This window comes from Tursiops truncatus, chromosome 11, assembly GCF_011762595.2.
Source record: "Tursiops truncatus isolate mTurTru1 chromosome 11, mTurTru1.mat.Y, whole genome shotgun sequence".
Taxonomy (NCBI): Eukaryota; Metazoa; Chordata; class Mammalia; order Artiodactyla; family Delphinidae; genus Tursiops; species Tursiops truncatus.
The window spans coordinates 16,993,729-17,016,360 of NC_047044.1; the positions used below are offsets into that span (position 1 = coordinate 16,993,729).

The 22,632-nt window shown below is 41.4% G+C and overlaps 2 protein-coding genes across 4 annotated transcripts in view; one reads left to right on the forward strand and one right to left on the reverse strand.

The window, feature by feature from the left end:
* ALDH1L2 (aldehyde dehydrogenase 1 family member L2) overlaps positions 1-8,344 on the forward strand; it is a 56,005-nt gene extending 47,661 nt beyond the window's left edge. For both annotated transcript variants that reach the window (XM_019918480.3, XM_073788245.1), the window contains 2 exons: positions 1,748-1,947; positions 3,981-8,344. In XM_019918480.3, the coding sequence (XP_019774039.2) occupies positions 1,748-1,947; positions 3,981-4,036 (256 nt within the window). In that variant the 3' untranslated portion in view covers positions 4,037-8,344. The remainder of the gene's footprint in view (positions 1-1,747; positions 1,948-3,980) is intronic.
* A 1,910-nt stretch (positions 8,345-10,254) lies between these two features.
* NOPCHAP1 (NOP protein chaperone 1) lies at positions 10,255-20,634 on the reverse strand. Of its 2 annotated transcripts, XM_019918607.3 has the most exons (5): positions 20,457-20,634; positions 18,745-18,831; positions 16,540-16,676; positions 14,437-14,686; positions 10,255-13,056 (listed from the first exon to the last, which is right to left on the reverse strand). In XM_019918607.3, the coding sequence occupies exons 1-4, from the start codon at positions 20,569-20,571 to the stop codon at positions 14,453-14,455; spliced, it is 573 nt and encodes a 190-aa protein (XP_019774166.2). In that variant the 5' UTR covers positions 20,572-20,634; the 3' UTR covers positions 10,255-13,056; positions 14,437-14,452. The 2 variants fall into 2 exon arrangements, with proteins under 2 accessions (XP_019774166.2, XP_004326943.3); XM_004326895.4 differs by lacking the exon at positions 10,255-13,056 and having other exon boundaries at positions 13,369-14,686.
* Positions 20,635-22,632: the final 1,998 nt, after the last annotated feature.

The window sequence follows — 22,632 nt, forward strand, 5'->3', positions numbered from 1 at the left end:
CCCATAGGATGGTCCTTGTGTTAAATATGCAGATATTAGAAGCCAGTTTTAGGGGATGTAAGCCTAGATAAGTCACAGTTCCTGTCCTCAAGGAGGTCACCATCTAATAGGGGAGACAGACAAGGAGACGGACAATTAACCCCAGAGGGCCTAGGTGGGAGGTGTAGTAGGTAGAGTCTGCACTGACCACCTCTGTGGGCTTGGGCCACTTAATTCCTCTATTAAGTTTCTCTATTTGTGCAGTTTATCTATTTGTGAAGTTGGGTTATTAATAGTATCTACCTTTTTGGGTCATTCTAAGTGTTAAATAAGTCAAGTGTTTGCTGTTGGTGACATTGCAGTCATTACGCTCGTTATTATTCTAAAAGTGGGCAAGGTGTGCTGTGAAGCTATGTCGTCTCAGTAGTCCTCAATGGGCAATGGCATACAGCCGTCTTTCGGCCTTAGTCCAGGCTATAAGTATTCGCAGTGCAATCGGGTGCAATGCATCAACTGTGAGAGTTTTAGCAGAGCCTCAGTCCTTTCCAAGTTAGAGTCCACATTTCTCATGAGCGTTGAAGATTGTGTATAGATTACCTTTGAAAATCCCTTGGGAAGACACCACATTGAAGCCTATGCTGTCTCTCAAAGAATTCAGCACAACTAATTTTTGCTCCAGTTTTGGAAAAGAAATCGTGTTTCTTTGCCGGAGCCCCAGATAAAATCTTGGCTTACATTTGCTGGCCATGTTGTAGTTCATGCATTTTTTTAACATTAGTATGACACTCATAAAGATGAGATACTCACACTATGGCAGGCATGTTGGAACTGGACCCAACTGAGAGAAGAGCAGGTTCACATCTGCACTTACTTGGTGTGTACACATACTGAGTCAAAAGGCAGGGAAGTCACCAGACCCATTTAAGGATGATTTACTACCCTTTTATTGGATTGGCATATTAATTGCGTTCACTCTCACGTGATGGTGCAACACCCTAGTATACAGAAAAGCAAGATGTTATCCCTGCCCTCGGGGAGGTTCCAGTCTAGTTGGAGGGTGAACACCAAATACACGAAAAGGTAAACCAAAATACTGAATTGGAGGAATATGCGCTACCCTATTATAGCTAACTTTCATTGAGCATTTCCTGTGCTTCAGACACTATTAGCTCATTTAATCCTCATGACAAGAAGACAGGTGCTATTATTATTATTTCCCTTTTTTCACAAGAATAAACAAAAGCAGGGGAGATGAAATGATTCACCCAAGGTCACCCAGGCAGTCTGGCTGTGGAGCCTTCTCACCGCGCCACTACACTACACTGCCTAAACAGTGGCACTGGTGGGATCTGGGAAGGCTTCAGGGTGAGGCATCGAGTGAATGAGCCTTGAAATGTGCCTGTAAAATCTGAATAGATGGAGGGACACTGCAGGTGCTCGGAGAATATGTCTGTAAATGGAGCTCAAGGGAGAGGAAAACAAATGGGGTAATCATGCAGGAGAAGCAATGAAGAAGGCTGAAAAGATGACTTCAGATTTTAAAAGCTGTTTCATGATATATGTGAAAAATATAATACTAGAGTTGTAATATTTCATTGGGAGTTTCTTTTGGTGTAAGCCTGGAATATTTCATTTATAAAAATGTAAGCACATTGGCAGTAATGTTTTCCTGTTTCTAGCATGGAGGGGAAAAACATTAGAACAGAAAATGAAAGTGTTTTGCTTTTGCATTTAATGAGGTTTTATGTCTTCTAAAAACATCTTGCAGGGACATCGATGGAGTGTTGCAGCGAGCAAATAATACAGAGTACGGCTTGGCCTCAGGGGTTTTTACGAGAGACATAAATAAAGCTATGTATGTGAGTGAAAAGCTAGACGCAGGAACTGTTTTCATTAACACCTACAACAAGACGGATGTGGCAGCCCCTTTTGGTGGAGTTAAGCAGTCTGGCTTTGGAAAAGACTTAGGTATGAATATGCCTTACCTTTCTACTGCACATCACAGAACAGTCCGCTTCATGCTTCATGCAACACTCTTGTATTGCTTTAAAGGGCATTTCCTACATGGCAGTTGGATCTGGGCTTTCAAGGGTACTCATTTTTTTCAAAGTTAAACATTTTTATTGAACATAACGTAAATATAGAAAAGTACTCAAATTGTGTGGAAAAGTGTTTCCTTTTAAAAAAGAAGATTCGTGTTGAAAAGAAAACCCTGACAATATCTTTTAGCTAAAATATGTTAGGTTTGTTTTTTTTTTTAACCTGACATTCAGCATGAACTTGGTTTAGACGTCATGGGACCAAGTGGAACCAAGAAAGGAAAATGGGTAGAAGGCAATAACCGGCTAGCCCCAAGAATAAATCCTGTCTCTGAGCCACCTGGCAGTCTTTCAGAGACAACATTGAAACTGGCAGAGTTTTCTGGGCATCTGGGAGCTCAGATTGAGAGTCTGCAGAGAGCCCAAAATGTAATTCACCGTGGGCAGTAACACTATCACATTTCCAGTTACAGCTCACTTTGAACACTAAATATGTACCAGGTCCTATTCTGATACTCTACCTGTAATAGCACGAGCAGTCCTCACAATAGCCATTGGAGTGTAGGTGCCATTATTATCTTTATTTTACAGATGGGAAAAATGGGGCTCAGAGATTTGGGGTAACTTGCCCAAAGTCAGCCAGACAGCCACTGGCAAAAAGAATGCAAAGCCAGACAGTTGGCTATGCAGCCCATGTTCTCACGCCCCATAGTCAGTCTGGCAGGTTGTTTCAAAAATTGAAATGCTTGTGATTTACTGCAATTACAGTCTGCTAACATAAATTGGGTTAATTTGGGGTATTTTTACATTTTCTCTTTCCTGAAGACTTTTGGCAGTGTATTTGCAGCAATAAAAGTGGCTCTCGTTTTAAATTCCATTGAGTTGAAGGTAAAGTCTTTTTTTTTTTTTCATGTCTTCAATCTGGCTTTCATCCCTGGATCCAAAACACATGGGGAGATTTTCTTAGGGAAATTATTTTTATAAAGTGAGACAACAGTGTTCCACTTGTCTTTTGATAGAGAATGATCGACACACTTCATGTCTGTTTTATTATAAAACAGTAGACTTTGTCTAACAGTTTCTTCCTCTCCTAATTTGAAACTCCCTCAGCCCAATGGTTCCCAGGTGCACATTGGATTAGAATCACCTGGGAGCTTTTAAAAAAAGGAAAGATGCTGATCTAATTGGTCTGGGGTATGACCTGGGATCAGGAATTTTAAAAGCTCCCTAAGGTGATTCTAATTTAACATTAAGAAGCCTGGGTTTAGCTCAACTTCCAGAATCATATACTCATTAGTTTCACCTGTGGTATTCATGCCCTTTAACTGTTGTAGAAATCAATGATTGCGGTAGCTCAAAAATAGAACAGAATAGAAGCAGAAAGGCAGACCTATTTATTTTTTCCTGGATATGCCCCTGTGTCTCTAACATACTATGTAAGTCAGGAAAACTGCCTTTCCCTTAACTTTAAAATAAGATGAGACCAAATGATCTCAAACTTTCTTTGCTCTATTCTGCTTCATTTAATGTAATCAGAAGGACAGTATCCTGATCACTTCTGTTCAGCCTAAACGGGCAAGGAATAGACGTGGAGATTTGTCATCAAGCTGGGAAATAAAGGAAGGGTTTGGGGTAGAAAGTGATAAACCAACACTCTGGTCCTTAGAAGGCCTGGTAGCTGGTCTAAACCCTCGCTCCTCAAACTGTGCCCCACAAGCCTCAGCATCATCGGGGAGTGGTTAGAAACATATCATCTTGGGGCCTCTGCCGGACCTAATCCAATCAGAATCTACAGTGTCATAAGATCTGCAGGTGATTCACATGAACTTGAAAGTGTGAGAAGCACTGCCTCAGCCCCATTCTATTCGCTTAGTGACCGATATGCCTGCACCTGTGTCCAATATCTGGTGACATCACATCCACCTGTGAACGTGGTCCATTGGCTGCTTTTCTCTTCCCTAGGTGAGGAAGCTCTAAACGAATACCTCAAAACCAAGACCGTGACGCTGGAATATTAGAGCAGTGCCGTCATCAGGAACCCCTCTCAGACAGCACCGCTCCGCAGCTCTCCACACTGAAGAAGCCGGGCTGTGCTGAGGAAGGAGGTGTCAGCCACCAGCCGAAAAAAACCACAAGGACCACGAAGAGGGTCGGGCCACGTGTCTAAGCATTTACACACGTTCCTGAGTATTTTCTAATACCCCTTTTATACCTTAAAATGATGTGTAGTTGTTGGGTTTTGACTATGTCATATACCACACATATTTCTAAAATACCAAGCTGCTTTTGTTCCCCACCAAGACTAACCTCGTCATGGTTGTTCATCTTGCAGACGTCAATACCATGCAGTTATAATACAGAAAGCACATTGTTAGGAGCCCTTGTGTAATATGTACAGGTTTTAACCTCTGAACCAGGCATATGGGGTTGTTAAAAAGATTTTCTGTAATTTTGCTCTCAAGGAACAGTATATCCTCTAAGGAATGTGAAGGAAGTTCTTTTTTTTTTTTTTCCCTTTTGGAAATAAGATACATCTTTGTGCCTTTGATGTTCTATTTTTCAACCCACTGTGATGAGTGACCAACCCAGAAACGGTTCTTGAGTACCTACCAAGTACGAGGTACTATATCATGTCCTGAGGAGTATACAAAATTTAATGACATGATCTTTGGCCCCAAATAGTTTAAATTCTAGTCAATAGCTTTTAAAGTGGACTTTATAGTATGATGTATTATAAAGTACATAGCTTTTGGAGGCTGATCTTGGTTCATACCATACCATCTTACTATCTATGTGACTTTGGGAAACTTATGCAACTTCTCAGAGCCTCAGTCTCCTTATATGTAAAATGGGGACAGTAGTGCCTCCCTCGGAAGCCTTATAGTGAGGATTCAATGCAATAATCTTAGCACAGCACCTTGCACTGGGCTTTGTTTGTGGTAAATCCTCAAATACTCAATAAAAGTTACGTGCTTTCCCTGTCACTATTTTAAAAATATAGTGAGATATATTAGTTCAATGAATTAATTTCCCTACAGCCCTTTCCAGTAGTCATCGATTCCTATGCTGCTTTTCTCCTCCATTGTCTGACCCAGCACGTGATACAGCAGCACTGGAAAATACCATGTAGTGAAAAATGGTACAAGGAAAAGGGTGCTTTTCTTTCTACAGCTCATTCGTCCTTCTAGGACATTTGGTTTCCCATTCTCCTACCAATTGGTTCTGCTGCCCACTAGCTGGGTGATCTTGGGCAAATTAGTTACCTAATATCTCAAAGCCCAGATTTGGCATCTATAACACAGGGATAAAGTCCCTGTCTCATTAGGTGTTGTAACGATCCGGGGGGATAATATACATAACGCACTCAACAAGGTGTCTGGACCATTCTCTGTGCTCAAGAAAGAGGAATTATTACAACCCGTGTAGTACTCACATAATTGCTCATTGTCAGACAAGAGTAGGTGGGTAGATTCTACCCATCCATGTATGACTAGAAGAAGGTGAGATCCTGAATTGAAGAGTCTTTGGCAGGTGGTCAGAGCAATTAATTTCCATGAATCCTCCTTTTAAAGTAAAATTTCAGTAAACATCTCTATCTCATTGGCTTTGAAGAAGCCCTTAGGGATTACTTGTTACTTCAGAAACTCGGCAGCTTAACGTCAGAAGAATGTAGGGAATCAGTAATCAATAAACAACAATAAAAAAAATCAGGGGCAGAAAACATTCAATAGGAAGAATATCAGGTATGATCCTGGATGATCAACAGAGCAAATTTTGCCTGTAAGCATTTTGTATTGTACCACAGCTCATTCAGAGCTCGGCACAGGTGAAATTCTAAATGTGGACCCAGCTGGGTTCAAACTGACAGTTCATATTTGAATAAAATGACAATGTTCTTAATAGAAAGGAACCACTTTTTAAATGCAGTGTTTTAACTGATTTCATGTGATTTAAAGTATCACTTTACCAGATATTTTAATGATAGATGAAATGGCAAACAAAAACCTGGCCATTTCTTCTAGAATGACTTTTACCCTCTAATATTACTCTCAGTAGCAGTGCTTTTAATAGTTTTGGGGCTATAAACCTCTTTGAGAATCTGATAAAAGCTAGATCTCCTCTGTCCCAAATTCACACGTACACACCTAGTTCTGCAAATATCTTCAAGAGATTCACAGACCTCCTAAAACCCATGCTTGACCTCCAGATTAAGAACTCCCTTTTCCCATAGCGAGTTCTAAAGTTCTCAGCGGCTTGAGTTTTTATATCCGCCTGCTGACCAGAATCAAAGGCTCCATGGAATTTATAAAATTACCAGTGAATTTTAATTGGAACGGTAAGGATGCACAGCCTACTAGGTGATTTAATTAACACACTGAGTAATTAATTTATCACCATTTCTTCAGATCACTGATTTTGCTAATCTAAAGGACAAAGCTGTGATCTGTCCCCCAAACTGGGGAGTTGGGGAGGTGTAGACCCTTTTAAAAGTTGTTTTCCTTCCAAGTCCACTTCCTGGTGCCTTTGCTAAAGCAGCCCCCAGCCCCCACCCACCCCCCTAGTCTTTTGCTCAAATACACCCTCCCTGGCCTCTCCTACCCCCCAACTTGGTTGTCAGTGTCTCTCCTCTATCCTCTCACTTGTCTGGAACATAGTACTTACCACTTGGTGCTGGAATTACTGGTCTTCCTAATTAGATACGAGCACCCCTCCCCCACCCCCAGGATTGGCATCTATCAATAACAACAGCTATCATTTATTGAGGGGCTGCTGTGCGCTAGTCACGATGCTAAGCCAACTTAATCTTCACAACATCTGAAAAGATGAATAAATCAAGGTGCTCTTTTTCCTGGCTCCACCACTACCAAGAGGTTATCGCCAGACTCTTGACTGGCCTTCCCGATTCCTCCCTGTGTGGCTCTCTTCAAAGCTTGAGTCAGATGGTGTCACTCCTCTGCTCAAAACCTTCTAATGGCCCCCATTTCACTTAGAATAAAGTCCAGTGTACTTACTGTGCAAAGTCCTATCAGTTCTGTTCCCAGCTACCTCTAACTTCATCTCCTATCAACTACCCTCTCATTCTCTTTAGCCACCCTGGCTGCCTTGATGTTCCTCCAACTGATCAAGCACACTCCTACCTCAGGGCCTTTGCACTTACTGCTCTTTCTTCTTAGTGGTGTGCTGGTAGATATTTAACAAGTGGCTCTCTGAAAGGAAAAGAAAACTCTGATTTGTAGCATTTGCTGATTTCTGTGTACAGATGCTCTCACCAAGGCGGATTTCAAGCTACCAACTTGACTTCACTGAACACAGAGTTGGGATGAGATGTGTGTAATTAGAACAAGTGTGGGCCAGCGCCAGCACACCACTGCCTCTTCCTCAAACTCTTTCCCCACACACCACCCTCAGCTGGTGGCTGCCTTACTTCCTCCAAGTCTCTGCTCAAACATCATCTTAGTAGAGATCCATTTGCTGACCACTCTTCCTAAAATAGCACATAGATCCCCACATTCACACCTCATCTGTCCTCATCCTTTAGTCTCCTTCTCCTGCATTATTGTTGTAGCACTTACCACCACCTGGCGCAGTTATTATCATCGATTTCTTCCCATTAGAATGTAAGCTTCGTGAACAGGTGCTTCTTTCATTCAAGGACTTATCTCCAGTGTCTAACACGTAGGAGGAGCTCAATAAATATTTGCTTTCAAATGAAAGAGGTTAAGAAACCTGCCCAGATCACACAGCTATTCAGTGGCAGAACAGGCACTCAAGCAATGAAACTGGTAGTCTTAACCAAGCTAAGATGCTGTTACTGCCGATGCCTGAATTAGGCCCTCAGTAATGAATAGTAGGCAAATGTTAAATATTTGTCAAAGTAAAAAGCTAAGTAGAGTGAACATTAACTGCAAGAGCTTTTGTGGAAATGACTAGAGACAGGGCAAGGAACCAAACTGGTTCCCCCATACCTCCCTTCTAAGACAATAGAAGCTATCGAGGGAAACCTGGGCTATAAGTAGATTATCAGACATGAGACATGATGGACAGGGTGGATTATTATTATTATACCCATTATGCAAATAACACCCAAGCAGATTTTTTAAATGATTAATACCTGATTTTGTAAAAATAATAAAATGGGAAGGTAAGATTCAACCATAAACTCTCCACAAATAACCACAGATGATATTTGAGATGTTCCAGATTTTTTCTATGAATACACTTTTTTTAGAACTAGTGTAATACTGTACATAACTTTACCTGCTTTTTTCAATTAACAATATGTAAGCATCTTTCTATGTCAATAAACATACCTCTGCATATGTTCAGTGGCTTTAATTCAACTTGTTCTTTACTGTTGGACATTTGTATTTGCTTTCTATTTTAAATGTCAGTCAATCTTAGATAGAAATTTGTGAACAAAACTGTTATTTGCTTAATTAGAATAAATTCCTAGAGGTGGAATCTGATTAAAAGGATATAGCAATCTGTAATCTTACCAACAGTTTCTCCAAAGTTTTGCCACCACTGTGCATTATTCTTTTTTAAAAAAATTTAATTAATTTATTGATTTATTTTTGGCTGCGTTGGGTCTTCGTTGCTGCACGCGGGCTTTCTCTAGTTGCGGTGAGCTGGGACTACTCTTTGTTGTGGTGTGCGCGGGCTTCTCATTGCAGTGGCTTCTCTCTTGTTGAGGAGAACCGGCTCTAGGCGCACGGGCTTCAGTAGTTGTGGCATGCAGGCTTCAGTAGTTGTGGCTCGCAGGCTCTAGAGCGCAGGCTCAGTAGTTGTGGCACACGGGCTTCGTTGCTCCGCGGCATGTGGGATCTTCCCGGACCAGGGCTCGAACCCGTGTCCCCTGCACTGGCAGGCAGATTGTGAACCACTGCGCCACCAGGGAAGCCATGTGCATTATTCTTACAGCATCATAATACCTCACACTTACCAAACACTGTTCTAAGCACATGATGAGTATTAACTCATTAATTTCTTACTGAAACCTCGTAAGGGAGATACTCTTATCCCCGTTTTACAGATGGAAAGTGGCTGGGCTGGGATCGATCCAGCTTCAGAGCCCATGCTTGTGGCATAGTGACTGGTAGGCCCACAATGGCAGGATGTGGCTGACTGAACTTAAAAGTTGGCTCCACCAGTTACCTATTGTAAGGCTTTAAAAAAATTTGCTTAGTGTCTCCCTTCCACTTTTTTTTTTCTTAAATCTGTGAAGTAGGTACAAGAGAATATCTCATAAGATGGTGGCTTTTTTTTTTTAACAAAAAGGAAATTTATTGTGTCACAAAACAAGAAATCCAGTGATAGTCTGGTCTACAGTTATTTGATGCAGTAATTCAGTGATGTTCCTTGCTTCTCTTTGCTATCCTTGACGTGCCGACTGTACCCTCAAGAGCTGGCTCCATTTATGGCCACTAGGCCAGAGTTCCAGGAATCATATCCAGTCACAAGATATCCATGTTCCAAAAGAAAGCAGCCATCCTTTCATGTACCTCTTTTTTAGAATGAGAAATCTTCTTTCCAAAAGCCTACTAACAAGACTTGGCTTGTGCCTCTTTGGGAAGGTTGTCACATGCCCATCCCCAAGCCAATCACTGGCAAGGATCTTCCATGAACATATGGTGAGGAATCAACCACAAAGATTCCACCATTAAACTTCTGGGAAAAGTCTACCAATCAAAAGATAGTAAACCTGTCTTTCTTTCCTCAGGACTGTGAACCACTGATGTTTAAGATGTATTACTTTATTGGCATCAAGAGGAAAAAAAAGTTTCACGAACATTTATCGTACATTCCGAGTGAAAGGCACCATGCCAGGCACTGAGGAAAATACAAATGGAAGACTCAACCTCTTTACTTGTCTTTCCTACCACAGTAGTGGACTCAGGCACAGGAATACGAGCTACTCTGCAAGGCAGTTTGTTTTATAAGTACCATATTTGATGCACAGTTAAAGTATTAGGAGAATAGATAGAGGAGATTCATTAAGAATATTTTTGCTTCAAAGACCATTACACCTAATTTTCTGATTTATGACTGTCAAAGAGCCATAGAAAGATAATACACAAGGTTGAAGAGAACATTTCATCAGCCTTAGCAGGAACAGAATTGTTCTCCAAATGGCGGCCATCACCTCACACCAAAGCATCAGGCAGAGAACCCACAGGGTCAGACCAGCCAAAGCACAATGGTGATTTAATTTCCAAGAGACTGTAGAGCACACTGCTTACAAACAAAACAGCTTTTTAATTAAGGTATAACATACATAAAGTGCACCGATGTTAAATGCATAACTCGAGAAATTTTTGTGTGAGTGGCAGTAAATCTTAAACATAAAACACTCAGAATAGTGGCTGACACATGAAAAGGGCTCAGTTAAGTACTAGCTGTTGTTTGATCTGCCACTTTGAGAGGTAAAAAATACAACATTGGTTTCATTTGCATTTCTTTGAGAAATGGGACCGAACGTTTTTTTCCTGTGAATTACCTGTTCAAGTCCTAAGGCCTTTTCACTATTGAGATACTAGTCTTTTTTTTTTTTACTAATTTGAAAGAGCCCATTATATAACACTCATTCTTGCCTTACAATGAAATTATTTTTCCCAATTTGTCCCTTGACTTTTAAATTTCTTTGCCACCCACTCGTTTTAAATATTTATGAATTTTATGCTTTCTTTTTTTTTTTAATAATTCTACATTTTTTTTTCAATTTTATTTATTTTTTTTGGCTGCATTGGGTCTTCATTGCTGTGCACGGGCTTTCTCTAGTTAAGCTGAGTGGAGGGCTACTCTTCGTCGCAGTGCACAGGCTTCTCATTGCAGTGGCTTCTCTTGTTGTGGAGCACGGACTCTAAGCATACAGGTTTTAGTAGCTGCAGCGCGTGGGCTCAGTAGTTGTGGCTCACAGGCTTAGCTGCTCTGCAACATGTGGTAACTTCCTGGACCAGGGATTGAACCTGTGTCCCCTGCATTGGCAGACGGATTCTTAACCACTGTGCCACTAGGGAAGTCCCTACATTTTTTGGTTTGAGGGCCTGCACCATTTTACATTCCCACCAGCAATTCACAAGGATTCCAATTTCTCCACATCCTAGTCAACAGTTGCTATTTTCTGTTTTGTTTATTTTTATAATAGCCATCCCAATGGATGTGGTAGTATCTCATTGTGGTTTTTATTTGCATTTCTCTAATGTCAATGATATAAAAGCACATCTTTTCATGTGCTTATTGGACATTTGTATTTCTTCTCTGGAGAAATGTCTATTCAAGTCCTTTGCCCATTTTTAAACTGGGTTTTTTGATGAGTTGTGGGAGTTCTTTATATATTCTGGATGTTAACCCCTTATCAGAGATATGATTTACATGATATAAACATTCTTAAATGATACACCAATTTAAAAGGGGGTGGCGGGGTGGGATGAACTGGGAGATTGGGATTGACATATATACACTAATATGTATAAAATGGATAACTAATAAGAACCTGCCGTACAAAAAATAAACAAATAAAATAAAATTCAACAACAACCAAAAAAGGGCTAGAGGGGACTTACTTCCCTGGCGCTCCAGTGGTTAAGACTCTGCACTCCCAATGCAGGGGGCCTGGGTTCAATCCCTGGTTGGGGAACTAAGATCCCGCATGCCGCACAGTATAGCCATGTTCCAGACAAAGTCACCAGCCTTGTGGAAATTCCATTCTAGTTCATATTTCAGAGCCCCCAAAACTCCAGGCTTTAGTTTAGTGGTATCATTCACTGGGAGGATGAAAACAGGGGATGATCTCTTTTTTTTTTTTTTTTTTTTTTTAGGGGATGATCTGAAGAGGAAGAAATTGAGTTCCATTCACAGTCTAGTTCAGATGGCAGCCGAATGAATACTCAGTAATGGAAGACTTTAGGGAAACAGTTTCAAAAGCCAAATGGCAGAGGGCTGAAAAGTTAGGAGTTTAAGCAGATGGTATAGACTACTCTAAAGCAGCTTTGGGACAAATGACGGAAACAGATGGGATGGTTGGGGTGTGACAGAATGAGAGGTCTTGGTAGGTCAAGTGAAGTAATATGTTGCCATGAGAGTGTGGTGGAAGTATTCCTGGGATCCGGTGGGTAAAGTGAAGTCAAGAGGACCTAAGAGCTAGACCAGTGATTCTCAAACTTGACTCTATGCTTTTTTCCTTTGTAATTTCAAGCTTTGATGTTCTGCTTTAAAAAAAAAAAAAAAAAAAAACTTTTGCCCAACTATGTTATTAAATATTCACCTATATTTTAGTATGAAACTTATAATTTCTTTATATTTAAACCTTTAAGACATACATAATTTATCTTAGTATCCAACTCTGTTTAAAAACAGCCATCCCTGACTCTGTATATTAAATAATTCAACCATTTTACACTTACTTAAAACGACATCCCTATCACATATTAAATTTTTGTTTTTCCTTTTCCTCCTATGTCATAAGAATGTCCAGAGGAACTGAATTTAGTTGACTTCTTTAACTGTATAGAATACCTAGTTGTATTATAGGAGAAGGTCATAGCAGGAGAGAAATATAATTCTACACACTAGTATATATTTCTAGACTGACTAGTCTCTTTCACTGACCATCAGACTATTTCTACTAGGCTTTGTATTTCCGGTGAAGGTACACTTTCATATCCACATGGATACCATGGCTTAAAATGCCCTGTACATCCTCAATATACCTGTAAATTCATTTATCTACATCATTCGGTGCCTACTGTGTACCATGCACCAAGCTAAGGAGTGAACCAGACAAATGCAACTCTTCCCACAATGTGGCATAAATATTATCTAGTAGAAGACAATCCTTAAATATTCACACCAATAATTCATCACACCTGTGTTTGGTGCTACAAAGTACAGCATAATACCCTTTGCAGCTGAGAAGTCTCCTTTCCAGATCTGTTCACTTCTGCATACTTTGAGTGCACAGCCAATTTCCAATTCCCAATGAAAAATACCAGAAGGAACTTGGAGAATTATCTTCAGAGTATTTACAAGATGTCGTAGGCTAATGAGAGGAGTAGGAGAAAACAGTTAAAACAAACCCCTATAATATTAGGCAACAAAGTCCCATCAGCTCAATGCGCTTGGAGACAGTCCTTTAAATTCTCAGGTCTATATCCTGAGCAAAGCCAGTCCCATGGCAGATGACATCCCAAACAAGTTAAATAAGATCAAGAATGTGGCAGAAAGGCAACTCCAATGCAGGATCATTTTGTCTTTTGAAAGAGAAAACCTGTTACTACCTTTTTATGTACTGTGCCCTATTTTCCTGGGGTGTCCCTATTCTCTACAATTAATAGGTTTCAAAACTGTGGGCAACTGGGAGGAATAATTTTAATAGCTGAAACAAACAAAAAAATTCCTTTATGAGAAAAAGAAAAAACAAAACCAAAAAAAACACAAATTTTTCCAACCGGCAAATTCTACATGCATTGAGAGGCTACAGAGTCACTGACAGTGATTAAACCACAGAGCACCAGTTTTCCAGCACAAACTGGAAAGGATTTTTTTTAAATTAAAGTAGATATGTCTGAGGGCATCTAAATATAAGTAATTCTTTTCTTTGTAAAAAATTTCTCCCTCGGGGTGGGATAGGGAGCGTGGAAGAGAGACGCGAGAGGGAGGGGATATGGGTATATATGTATACATATAGCTGATTCACTTTGTTATAGAGCAGAAACTAATACAACATTGTGAAGAAACTATACTCCAATAAAGATGTTAAAAAGTTCCCCCTCACTGGACCCATTTTGATGGTAACAAATAAATGTGACTTTATAATAACCTAAAAAAAAACCCAACCTAGGTTGTTTTATCCAAGAGGCCAATTTTTTTTTTTTTTTTTTTTGCAGTACACGGGCCTCTCACTGTTGTGGCCTCTCCCGTTGCGGAGCACAGGCTCTGGACGCGCAGGCTCAGCGGCCAAGGCTCACGGGCCCAGCTGCTCCGCGCATGTGGGATCTTCCCAGACCAGGGCATGAACCTGTGTCCTCTGCCTCAGCAGGCGGACTCTCAACCACTGTGCCACCAGGGAAGCCCCAAGAGGCCAATTTAAAACAAAAACAAATGGGTAACTTGTATTTTTACTTTAAAATAAGTTTGAGATTTCTGAAGTCTATGCTGATGAAAGAAGATGCCAACAAATTCACTCATCACCATACATAAAGTTAAGCTTTCTAAACTAAATCTCTTTAGCATGAGATCAAAAACAGTCTGCTCTTAGAAGATGCCCAAATGCTATCTCTTCCAACTCTTTAAAAGCCAGCTTCTGTTTCTCCAAGAAGCAAAATACATTCAATATTGCAAAAAAGCACCACAGGTATCTGAAATGCAAAATAACCGGCAAGCCACATTCTTTTTCACAGAATTAGCAGGCATCTATCACCTGTTTCTCAGATTGTTTATTTCCCTGCTTCTTTTTTTTCACTGGCAGGATGGCCCAGAACCTCTATTTTGCCTTTTCCATCTTCTGAATGAGGAAGCTTAATGGTATCGATGGTAACTTCACCTTCAGAAGAGGTGCTATCATCTTCATCCTCAAATTCTGAACTGTCCTCTGAACAGTCTTGTGAATTCTCTTCTGAACTGTCCTCTTCTTTTGAATCAGACTGATTCATCTCAAACAAGGCCACATCCTGCAAAACACCACCATGTGGGAAATTTATTTCAGGGCAGTTCCCTAAAAAGTTACAGTAACAACTTTGGGAAGGGACCAACCTTTGGCCCAAGAGGCACGCAGGACAGAAAACATTCTTTTTTTTGGCTGTGCCACGTGGCTTGCAAGATCTTAGTTCCTTGACCAGGGCTCAAATCCAGGCCCTCAGCATTGAAAGCATGGGGCCCCAACCCCTGGACCGCCAGGGAATTCCCCCGGACAAGAAAAGTTCTTAATACAATATGGCACTATTATTCTTTCAGTTGCCAGAGTCCACCATAGTGATTTATATTTACTGCAAGTCTAAAGTCCCCCACAACCGAATTCTATATATCCTGATTATATTCAACACAATTCACTCAACAAATATTAACAAGTATCAACATGAACCAGGTACCACACTAGTGGCTCAACAACAACAAAATCCTGGCCTTTGTGGAACTTATGTTTTTGAGGAAGAGTTGGCAAATCACGGCCTGCAGGGCAGACCCAGCCCACTGCCTGTTTTCGTGCAGCTCTGAGCTAAGAATGGTTTTTACACTTTTCAGTGGTAGAAAAAGCTAATCAAAAGAGTAATATTTCATGAAACATGAAAATTATATGAAATTCAAATTTCGGTGTCCATAAATAAAGCTTATAAAACTTGCCTATTCATTGCATATCACCTGCAGCTGCTGAGACAGCGAAATGGCAGAAATGAGTAGTCACAACGGACACAGTAGGGCCCACAAAGCCTAATGTATTCACTATCTGGCCCCCAACAGAAAATGTTTGCTGACTTCTGTTCTAGTTGGGAAAGAAAGACAATAAACAATTACACAGAAAGCATAGTGTAGGGCAGTGAAAATTTAAAAAAATAAAAGCTAATAATAGAGCCACCGAGAAGGCCTCTCAAGGTGACAAGTGATGAGAGATGGAAGGAGTCAAGACGCAGGAATCTGGGGAGGGGCATTCTGCAAGGAGGGAAAAGGCCCGGAGCAAGGAGATGGAGACTGCAGTGCAGTCACTGAGGGTCCTTGGTGGGAGACAAGGTCAACAGAGAGCTGGAGGCAGGATCACACAGGCCCACGGAGGACTCTGAATTAATTAGAAACGTGACGGCAAGCCCCCTGGTTCCCAAACTGCAGGCCACACACACTGGGTGAAGAACAGACTCTGGGAAGAAAGGGTGGAAGCAGGAAGACTGGTTGGGAAATGACCGGGATAATCCAGAGGGGAGACCGTAATCACCTAGAGAAAGGGTGGTGGATGCCGTGTGGAAATGGCTGGATTTGGGATGTGTTCTGGAGGTAGAGCTGCCAGATCTGCTGATGAATCAGATATGATTCTCAACAATGGTGTCAGTGCTGTCCAGACACGAGTGTCATACAGGGAATTCCAGTGTAGAAATAAGATATGAGCCTAAATTGAGAGACAGTTTTCACGTGTGGCTTATGTGATCAGTTATTCTGTTATACACATCATTTACTTTTGCATTCTCAATGAATCAGACTATGATTACCTCTTTTGGGCCTTAGATGGGAAAATAAGAAAAAAATCCAGTTAGAACACTTAGTAAATAAATGCTTCAAGATAACAAATGTACTATTTGACTTGAAAAAGGCCTTCCTATGATGCTGAATTACTAAATTCCTAAACTTCACCCAGGGAAGCTTACTGACCTATGAGATCCTTAATCATCAAATGACCGAGTATCTATGCAGTACTGGAAACATGAGCTGACTTTGAAAGAAGGAAAAAAACACGCAGAATTAAAATTTTAAAGTTCTCTTTTTCAGGTGACGAGGCATACTGGTAATTTTACATTATGAAATGAAAACAAAGCATAGTTACCATTTGTATAACTTTTCCGACAGTCTCGTCAATATTTTCAATATTGAAATGACCAGGTGGTGCAGCTGCCACTTCTTTCCTTAGCTTTTCGTTTGCCTGAGCCATCTGTGGGAGAAAGCTCTGTACTTGGTCCAATACTAAGGAGGGAAAATACAGTTTATCAATATTTATGTTAGTATTTGGCCAAACTTCAAATTTTTAAATCCAGAATTTCCTGTAAAAACACTTCTAAATTTGACAGGAATAACAATAATTATAATGAAATCTTTCAAGTTCCTTCCATTTTACAAACTCCCATCCTCTCCTGAATTCTTAAAGCGGTAGGACTACACAGTTCTGCAATTATTTCTCAATGTTTTGTGTTTCTCATATATGCCCAGGACTGGAAATTCCTAGAAGGCTGGCATTCCACAAACAGTAACTGAATAAGTCGGCAGCAGGACTTAATAGTTAAATGCACGAGGCCCCGAGGCTTTGGGGTCACACCGACGATGATAACAGAACCCCAGTACCACCTCTTACTATCTGGGTTATCTTGGGCATGTTAATGAAGCAATGGCTGTTTTCACCTGCCCAACATCTGTTCCCCTTTCTTCTGATAATGTAACGATGACTTGCCTTTTAAGCTCTGTCACTCTTAGTCAGTCTTGTCCCTACCCCATTCATGCCGACGTGTTCCACAACCTTGGCCACTATGATTTGGTTTAACGACACTGTGATCTGTCAGGCCAATCAGAGATCACCCTGGGACTCTGGTTGGAACTGTTGAGAGAAATATCCCTTCTTTCCAAGTAAATGACTAAGTGAGCTGCTGAATGTAAGCCTGGAGCTGCTGATAAACTGGCCCACCTGCCACCCGTCCTGGACGAGCTTGTTCTAGATGAAGTCAACACCTAGGAAAGCAGAACTAAGAGATACAGAGCAGAAGATCCTGGATGATGCCAAGCACCTGGATGCAGATGTACCTGAAATCACTGGGGTATTTTTCCCCAACAAAATGAGCCAACATCGTTTGGCTGAAGGCAATGTGAACTGGGTTTCAGTCATTTACAACCACAGAAGTCTAACTAATACGTTCAGTTTAATCAGTCAAAACCTGTTTACTCACCTGTAAAACAGGGATGATAACTGAAAGGCACTATGGTAAGCACAGGGGAGTCAATAAACAAGGAATTTCTAATTTCTTTAGCTCTAAAAAGAGGCCCGGCACATAACTATGCAGATCATGGGCTCTCAGAACTCCTTAAGTCACTGATACAACCACAGAACAGCTGACTGAAATGTCCAGAGTACGGAAGAAGAGAAGAAAGTCGAGGTGAAGGTCAAGAAATGGCCTTTAATTGTGAAACAGGACGGCTGGAAGGATTCCAGATGGCATACCCAACTTGGAAAAGAGTTTGGCAATTTTTTCTTTATTAAAGAATACTTTTCATATGACCCACAAATTCCACTCACAGATATGTACCCCCCCCAAAATAAAAACCTATGTCCACACAAAAGCTTGGATTTGAACGGGGAGCCGCCATGCAGTCATTTTAGCTCTTGTAGATTTAGTGCATACTATAGTTAAGTTCCCCTCTCGGAATACTCATCATTTCTTAGTTTATAGACATGATAACTTCATGCATCATTTACATTGTTTTTACTACTCCTTGTCTTTCTTCTTTTTTTTTTTAAACATTCAGAGTGAATTACACAGCACCTGAGTATTACATGAATGCTACCTGAACAAAGTCTGAGTGGTCTATGAGCGTGCAGTACAGCAATATGACACAGTAATTAATGAAGAGAACTAGCCCTGTTATGAGTAACATTTACTATTTAAGTAATTATGTCCAATTTAATGGGATCTGATAGTGTTTTCCCACACATGAATACTGAATTCGGGACTCAGTAACCTCTAGAAAAATTTCCCATGGAGAGTAACAATAATTGGTTTTGATTTCCAAAACTCCATCCCACAAGGATTTTTTCTGGGCAAGGTTACCCTCTTAAAGCAGGGGAATAATGTATTATCCCTGTGCACTGAATTCACAACATAATTCCCAAGTAAGACTTGCTCGGCTTCACCCTCTGTGGTTTGATATCTGACAACAAAGGCAGATACTGTCCCATCAAATAAGCGTTTAATTAGGCAGAATTTCACATCACAGAGGGTTCTTGAGAGAGAGAGAAAGGAAGAGAGAGAGAGGGAAGAGTACTTACGGGGACTCCTCTCTATTCGAACTGTTTGAAGAGTGGAATTCTTTCTGGAATTAGGCTTGGAGTTGATGAGCAACCTGTCCCATATACCTGCAAACACACACACTTCATTTACTATAGCGTAAAGAAACAGGAGCCCATCAGCAAACTTTCCAAGACCACCCTCAAGCCCTCAGGTTTTGACCATTTGTTTCTCACTTCCCAACACATTTTTTAAAAAAAGAAGCACTCCAAGTTCCATTACAACATTTTAGTTCTGCACACAGATCTCCCCTTTCTTAAATCTGTCTCCTACATCTCTGCGTTACCCATGCCAGGTAATAAAAGAACACTGAACTGCACCTTTCTGGGTCAGAAACCCATCAATAACAAATGTGGGTCGGCAATGACAGAACACAAGAAGCAACACAAAGTACCATAAGGGTTAAGTGAAGCCAGAAATTGTTTACCAGCTGCATTATATCGGACAAATTACCTAAGCTTTCTGAGCATGAATTTCTTCATTTATAAAACATGCCTGCCAGATTAGTTCCCCCTCAGTAAAGATGTCCAACCTAGACAGAACAGCTCTTTAAACCTCCCCACTCCCAACTCCATCTATTCAGCCTTACATTCACAACTCCTCAAATCAACCCCACTCTCCAGCTCATCAGAGCTCAGAGAACAGGACTTGTCTTTCAAAACCCAAGGCTTTGCACACCGTGTTTCCAACACCTCGAAAATCTCTTCACTCTGGTGTAAAAATCCCGTTCACCCTCAGAGCAGCAGCTCAACATTCCTTGCTTACTACCTTAGACCTAGCAATTGGACTAGTGCAAAGAGCATGGGCTCTAGAGCCACGCTGACTGGATTCAAATCTCAACTTTGCCACTTCCCAGCCACACCATCTCCAGCACGTTACTCATCTGTATGATACACCAGGTCTCAGTTTCCTCATCTATAAATGGCGATAACAAAGCCTTCTACACAGGGTGGTTGTGAGGCTTAAATTAGTGAATTAATTCCTGGGTCAAAGCAGGCACTAAGAAAGCTTCGGCTATTATTATGACAACTTCTCTGGATGCTCTGGATTCTCATAGAATGTTTTCTTCAAAATAGTATTTAAGGAGAATATGCCCAAGACTTTTAGGTGTATTCTTCTTAGAAAAAAAAAAAGAAAAACATATTCTATAGATACTACTACTTCTATTTTCCCAATGTAAAAACTGAGGCGTTGGTAATGTAAACAACTCTCCTAAAGTTCCATAGCGAATAACTCGTGGGGTTGGGATTCGAATCCTTGCTTTTTAATTCTCTATTATGGTGTCTGAAATCCTGTGCGGATTTCCTGTACCCGTCTTCCTCTAGAGAGAGGCACGAAGGGTGGCTCTGTGGGCATCTGCCGAGGAAGGGTGGTTAATACTCATCCGCTCCCCTTACCAGTCAACTGCTGGGACCCAGAGCCGACCATAAGGCCGTCCCCTTAGGGGAGGTGTCTTGCTGTGGCGCACATCAGTGGGCGCTCACCGCGGTGCGGGATACAAGAACCACGCCCAGGCCCGAGGCCGGGTGCGCGCCCCCAGCCGCCCGGTCCCACACCGAGTCCTGCGGCCACCCCGGGGGTCCCTCGGTGGGGCCGGGCCTGGGCAGGGAGCCGCCGACCGGTCCCCGGCTGCTCCGGCAGCGCGACCCCTGCCGCACGTGCGCGCCCCACGCCGCCGCCACCCGCCCGTCACCTCCGCGGCCGCCGCTGCCCGCCGTCAGCAGCTCCCTGGACACCGAGACCCCGGAGCCGTCCCAGGTAAACGAGGAACAGCTCGCGTCGGGCTGGGATTCGCCGTGGGCCTCCATGCTGCTCGCCCGTCTTCAGAGCAGCCCCTCCAGGTCCGGATGCCGGAAAAAGGCTGGGGCAGGGGGCGGGGCCAGGACTACAATTAGAGGAAAGTCGGAGGGGCGGGGCGAGGGCGGAGCGAGGGTGGCCTGCGGCGAGGGCGGCCCCTAGCGGAGTGAGTAGGCCATTCCTATCGTGGGAAAAGGAAGGAGGAGGGTCTGGGGACCCTGTGATTGGATGAAAGAGCTGGCAAGCCTGGCTTTTTAGCTAAACCTGAAGAGCGCACGGTAAGGCTGCCTTCCTTTTCTTTTTCTTTTTTTGTTTTTAATTGTGGTTAAAAAAAAAACACATAACACAGAACGTACCATCTTAACTGTTTTTAGGGGTACAGTTCAGAAGTGTTAACTCTACATTCTTATGTAACAGATCTGTAGAATTTTTTGCAAAACTGAAACTCTATATCCATTGAGCAACCTCCCCATTTCTCCCTGACAATCACCATTTTTTATTTTATTTTATTATTATTTTTTTTGCGGTACGCGGGCCTCTCACTGTTGTGGCCTCTCTCCTCTCAACCACAGCGCCACCAGGGAAACCCTGACAATCACCATTTTAACTTCTGTTTCTATGAGTTTAACTATTTCAGATACTTCATATAAGTGGAATCATACAATATTTGTCTTTTCGCAACTGGCAGATTTCACTTAGTATAATATTCTCAAAGTTTATCCACGCTGTGGCAAGTAATAGTATTCCCTTCTTTTTAAAAGCTGAATAGGGGCTTCCCTGGTGGCGCAGTGGTTGAGAGTCCGCTGGCCGATGGAGGGGACACGGGTTCGTGTCCCGGTCCGAGAAGATCCCACATGCTGCGGAGCGGCTGGGCCCGTGAGCCATGGCCGCGGAGCCTGCGCGTCCGGAGCCTGTACTCCGCAGCGGGAGAGGCCACAACAGTAAGAGGCCCGCATACCGCAAAAAATGATAATAATAATAAAATAAAATAAAGGCTGAATAATAATCCATTCCATGCACATACCACATTTCCTTTACCCATTCGTCCCTTGATAGCTGGGTCGCTTCCTCCCGGATATTGTGAATAATGCTGCAATGAACATAGGTATGCAAATATATCTTTGAGGTACTGCTTTCAATTCTTTTGGATTTATACCCAGAAGTGTGATTACTGACTATATGGTAATTCTATTTTTAACTTTTTAAGAACTTTTGTACTGGTTTCCATAGTGACTGCACTATCCTATTCCCACCAGTAGAGCATAAGCGTTCCAATTTCTCCACATCCTCACTAATGCTTATTTTCTTTTTCTTTCTTTCTTTCTTTCTTTTTTTTTTTTACAGTGGCCATCCTAGTCAGTGCGAGGTGATAACTCATTGTAGTTTTGATTTGCATTTCTCTAATGATGAGTGATGTTGAGCATCTTTTCATGTGTTCACTGATCGTTTGTGTATCTACTTTGAAGAAATGTGTATTCACATCCATTGCCCATTTTAACTCAGATTGTATGAGTTATTTACATATTCTTATCAGATATATGATAATGTTTTGGAGACATAGACCATTATGAACATACAAGGACTCAGGAAATATTGTTCCCATACCCCTTTTAAAGAATTTACTAGAGAATACGATTCAGAAAATAATTGGAGAAATTCAACTTAAGTTTTGGTGATGAGCATTTTACAGTAGAATTGGAGAGAAACAGTGAGAATAAGGTTGAAAGAATAGTATTTAATTTATATAGGTTTTGATAATATGGATATAACACAAATATGAAAAATGGGGAGGAAGCAGAGACTATATATGAAGAGAAAAGCTGACTTTTTAAAAACTGGGACTAAAAGGGTAATACTTTAAGTTAGATGCTGGGGGTAAAGGAGAGAAGAGAAAGAGGAGATGACTTGCAAATTACAATATTGTTCATAGTGGGAAGACAATATAAAAAGGGGGCGTACTGAATGGTGTTGAGTAAAGATATTAGAACAAAATTAAAATATTCCTAAATACCCAAATTAATGAGATAGAAAGAGAGAGAGAAAGAAATAAAACAGACTTCATAGGAAAGACT

Excerpts from the sequence above, each read along its gene's own strand:
- NOPCHAP1 (XM_019918607.3), bottom strand. The coding sequence starts at position 20,571 with ATGGAGGCCCACGGCGAATCCCAGCCCGACGCGAGCTGTTCCTCGTTT. Across the intron at positions 16,677-18,744 it reads TCGAATAGAGAGGAGTCCCC|TATTGGACCAAGTACAGAGC; the intron begins GTAAGTACTCTT and ends TTCCCTCCTTAG. Across the intron at positions 14,687-16,539 it reads TCGGAAAAGTTATACAAATG|GATGTGGCCTTGTTTGAGAT; the intron begins GTAACTATGCTT and ends GGTGTTTTGCAG.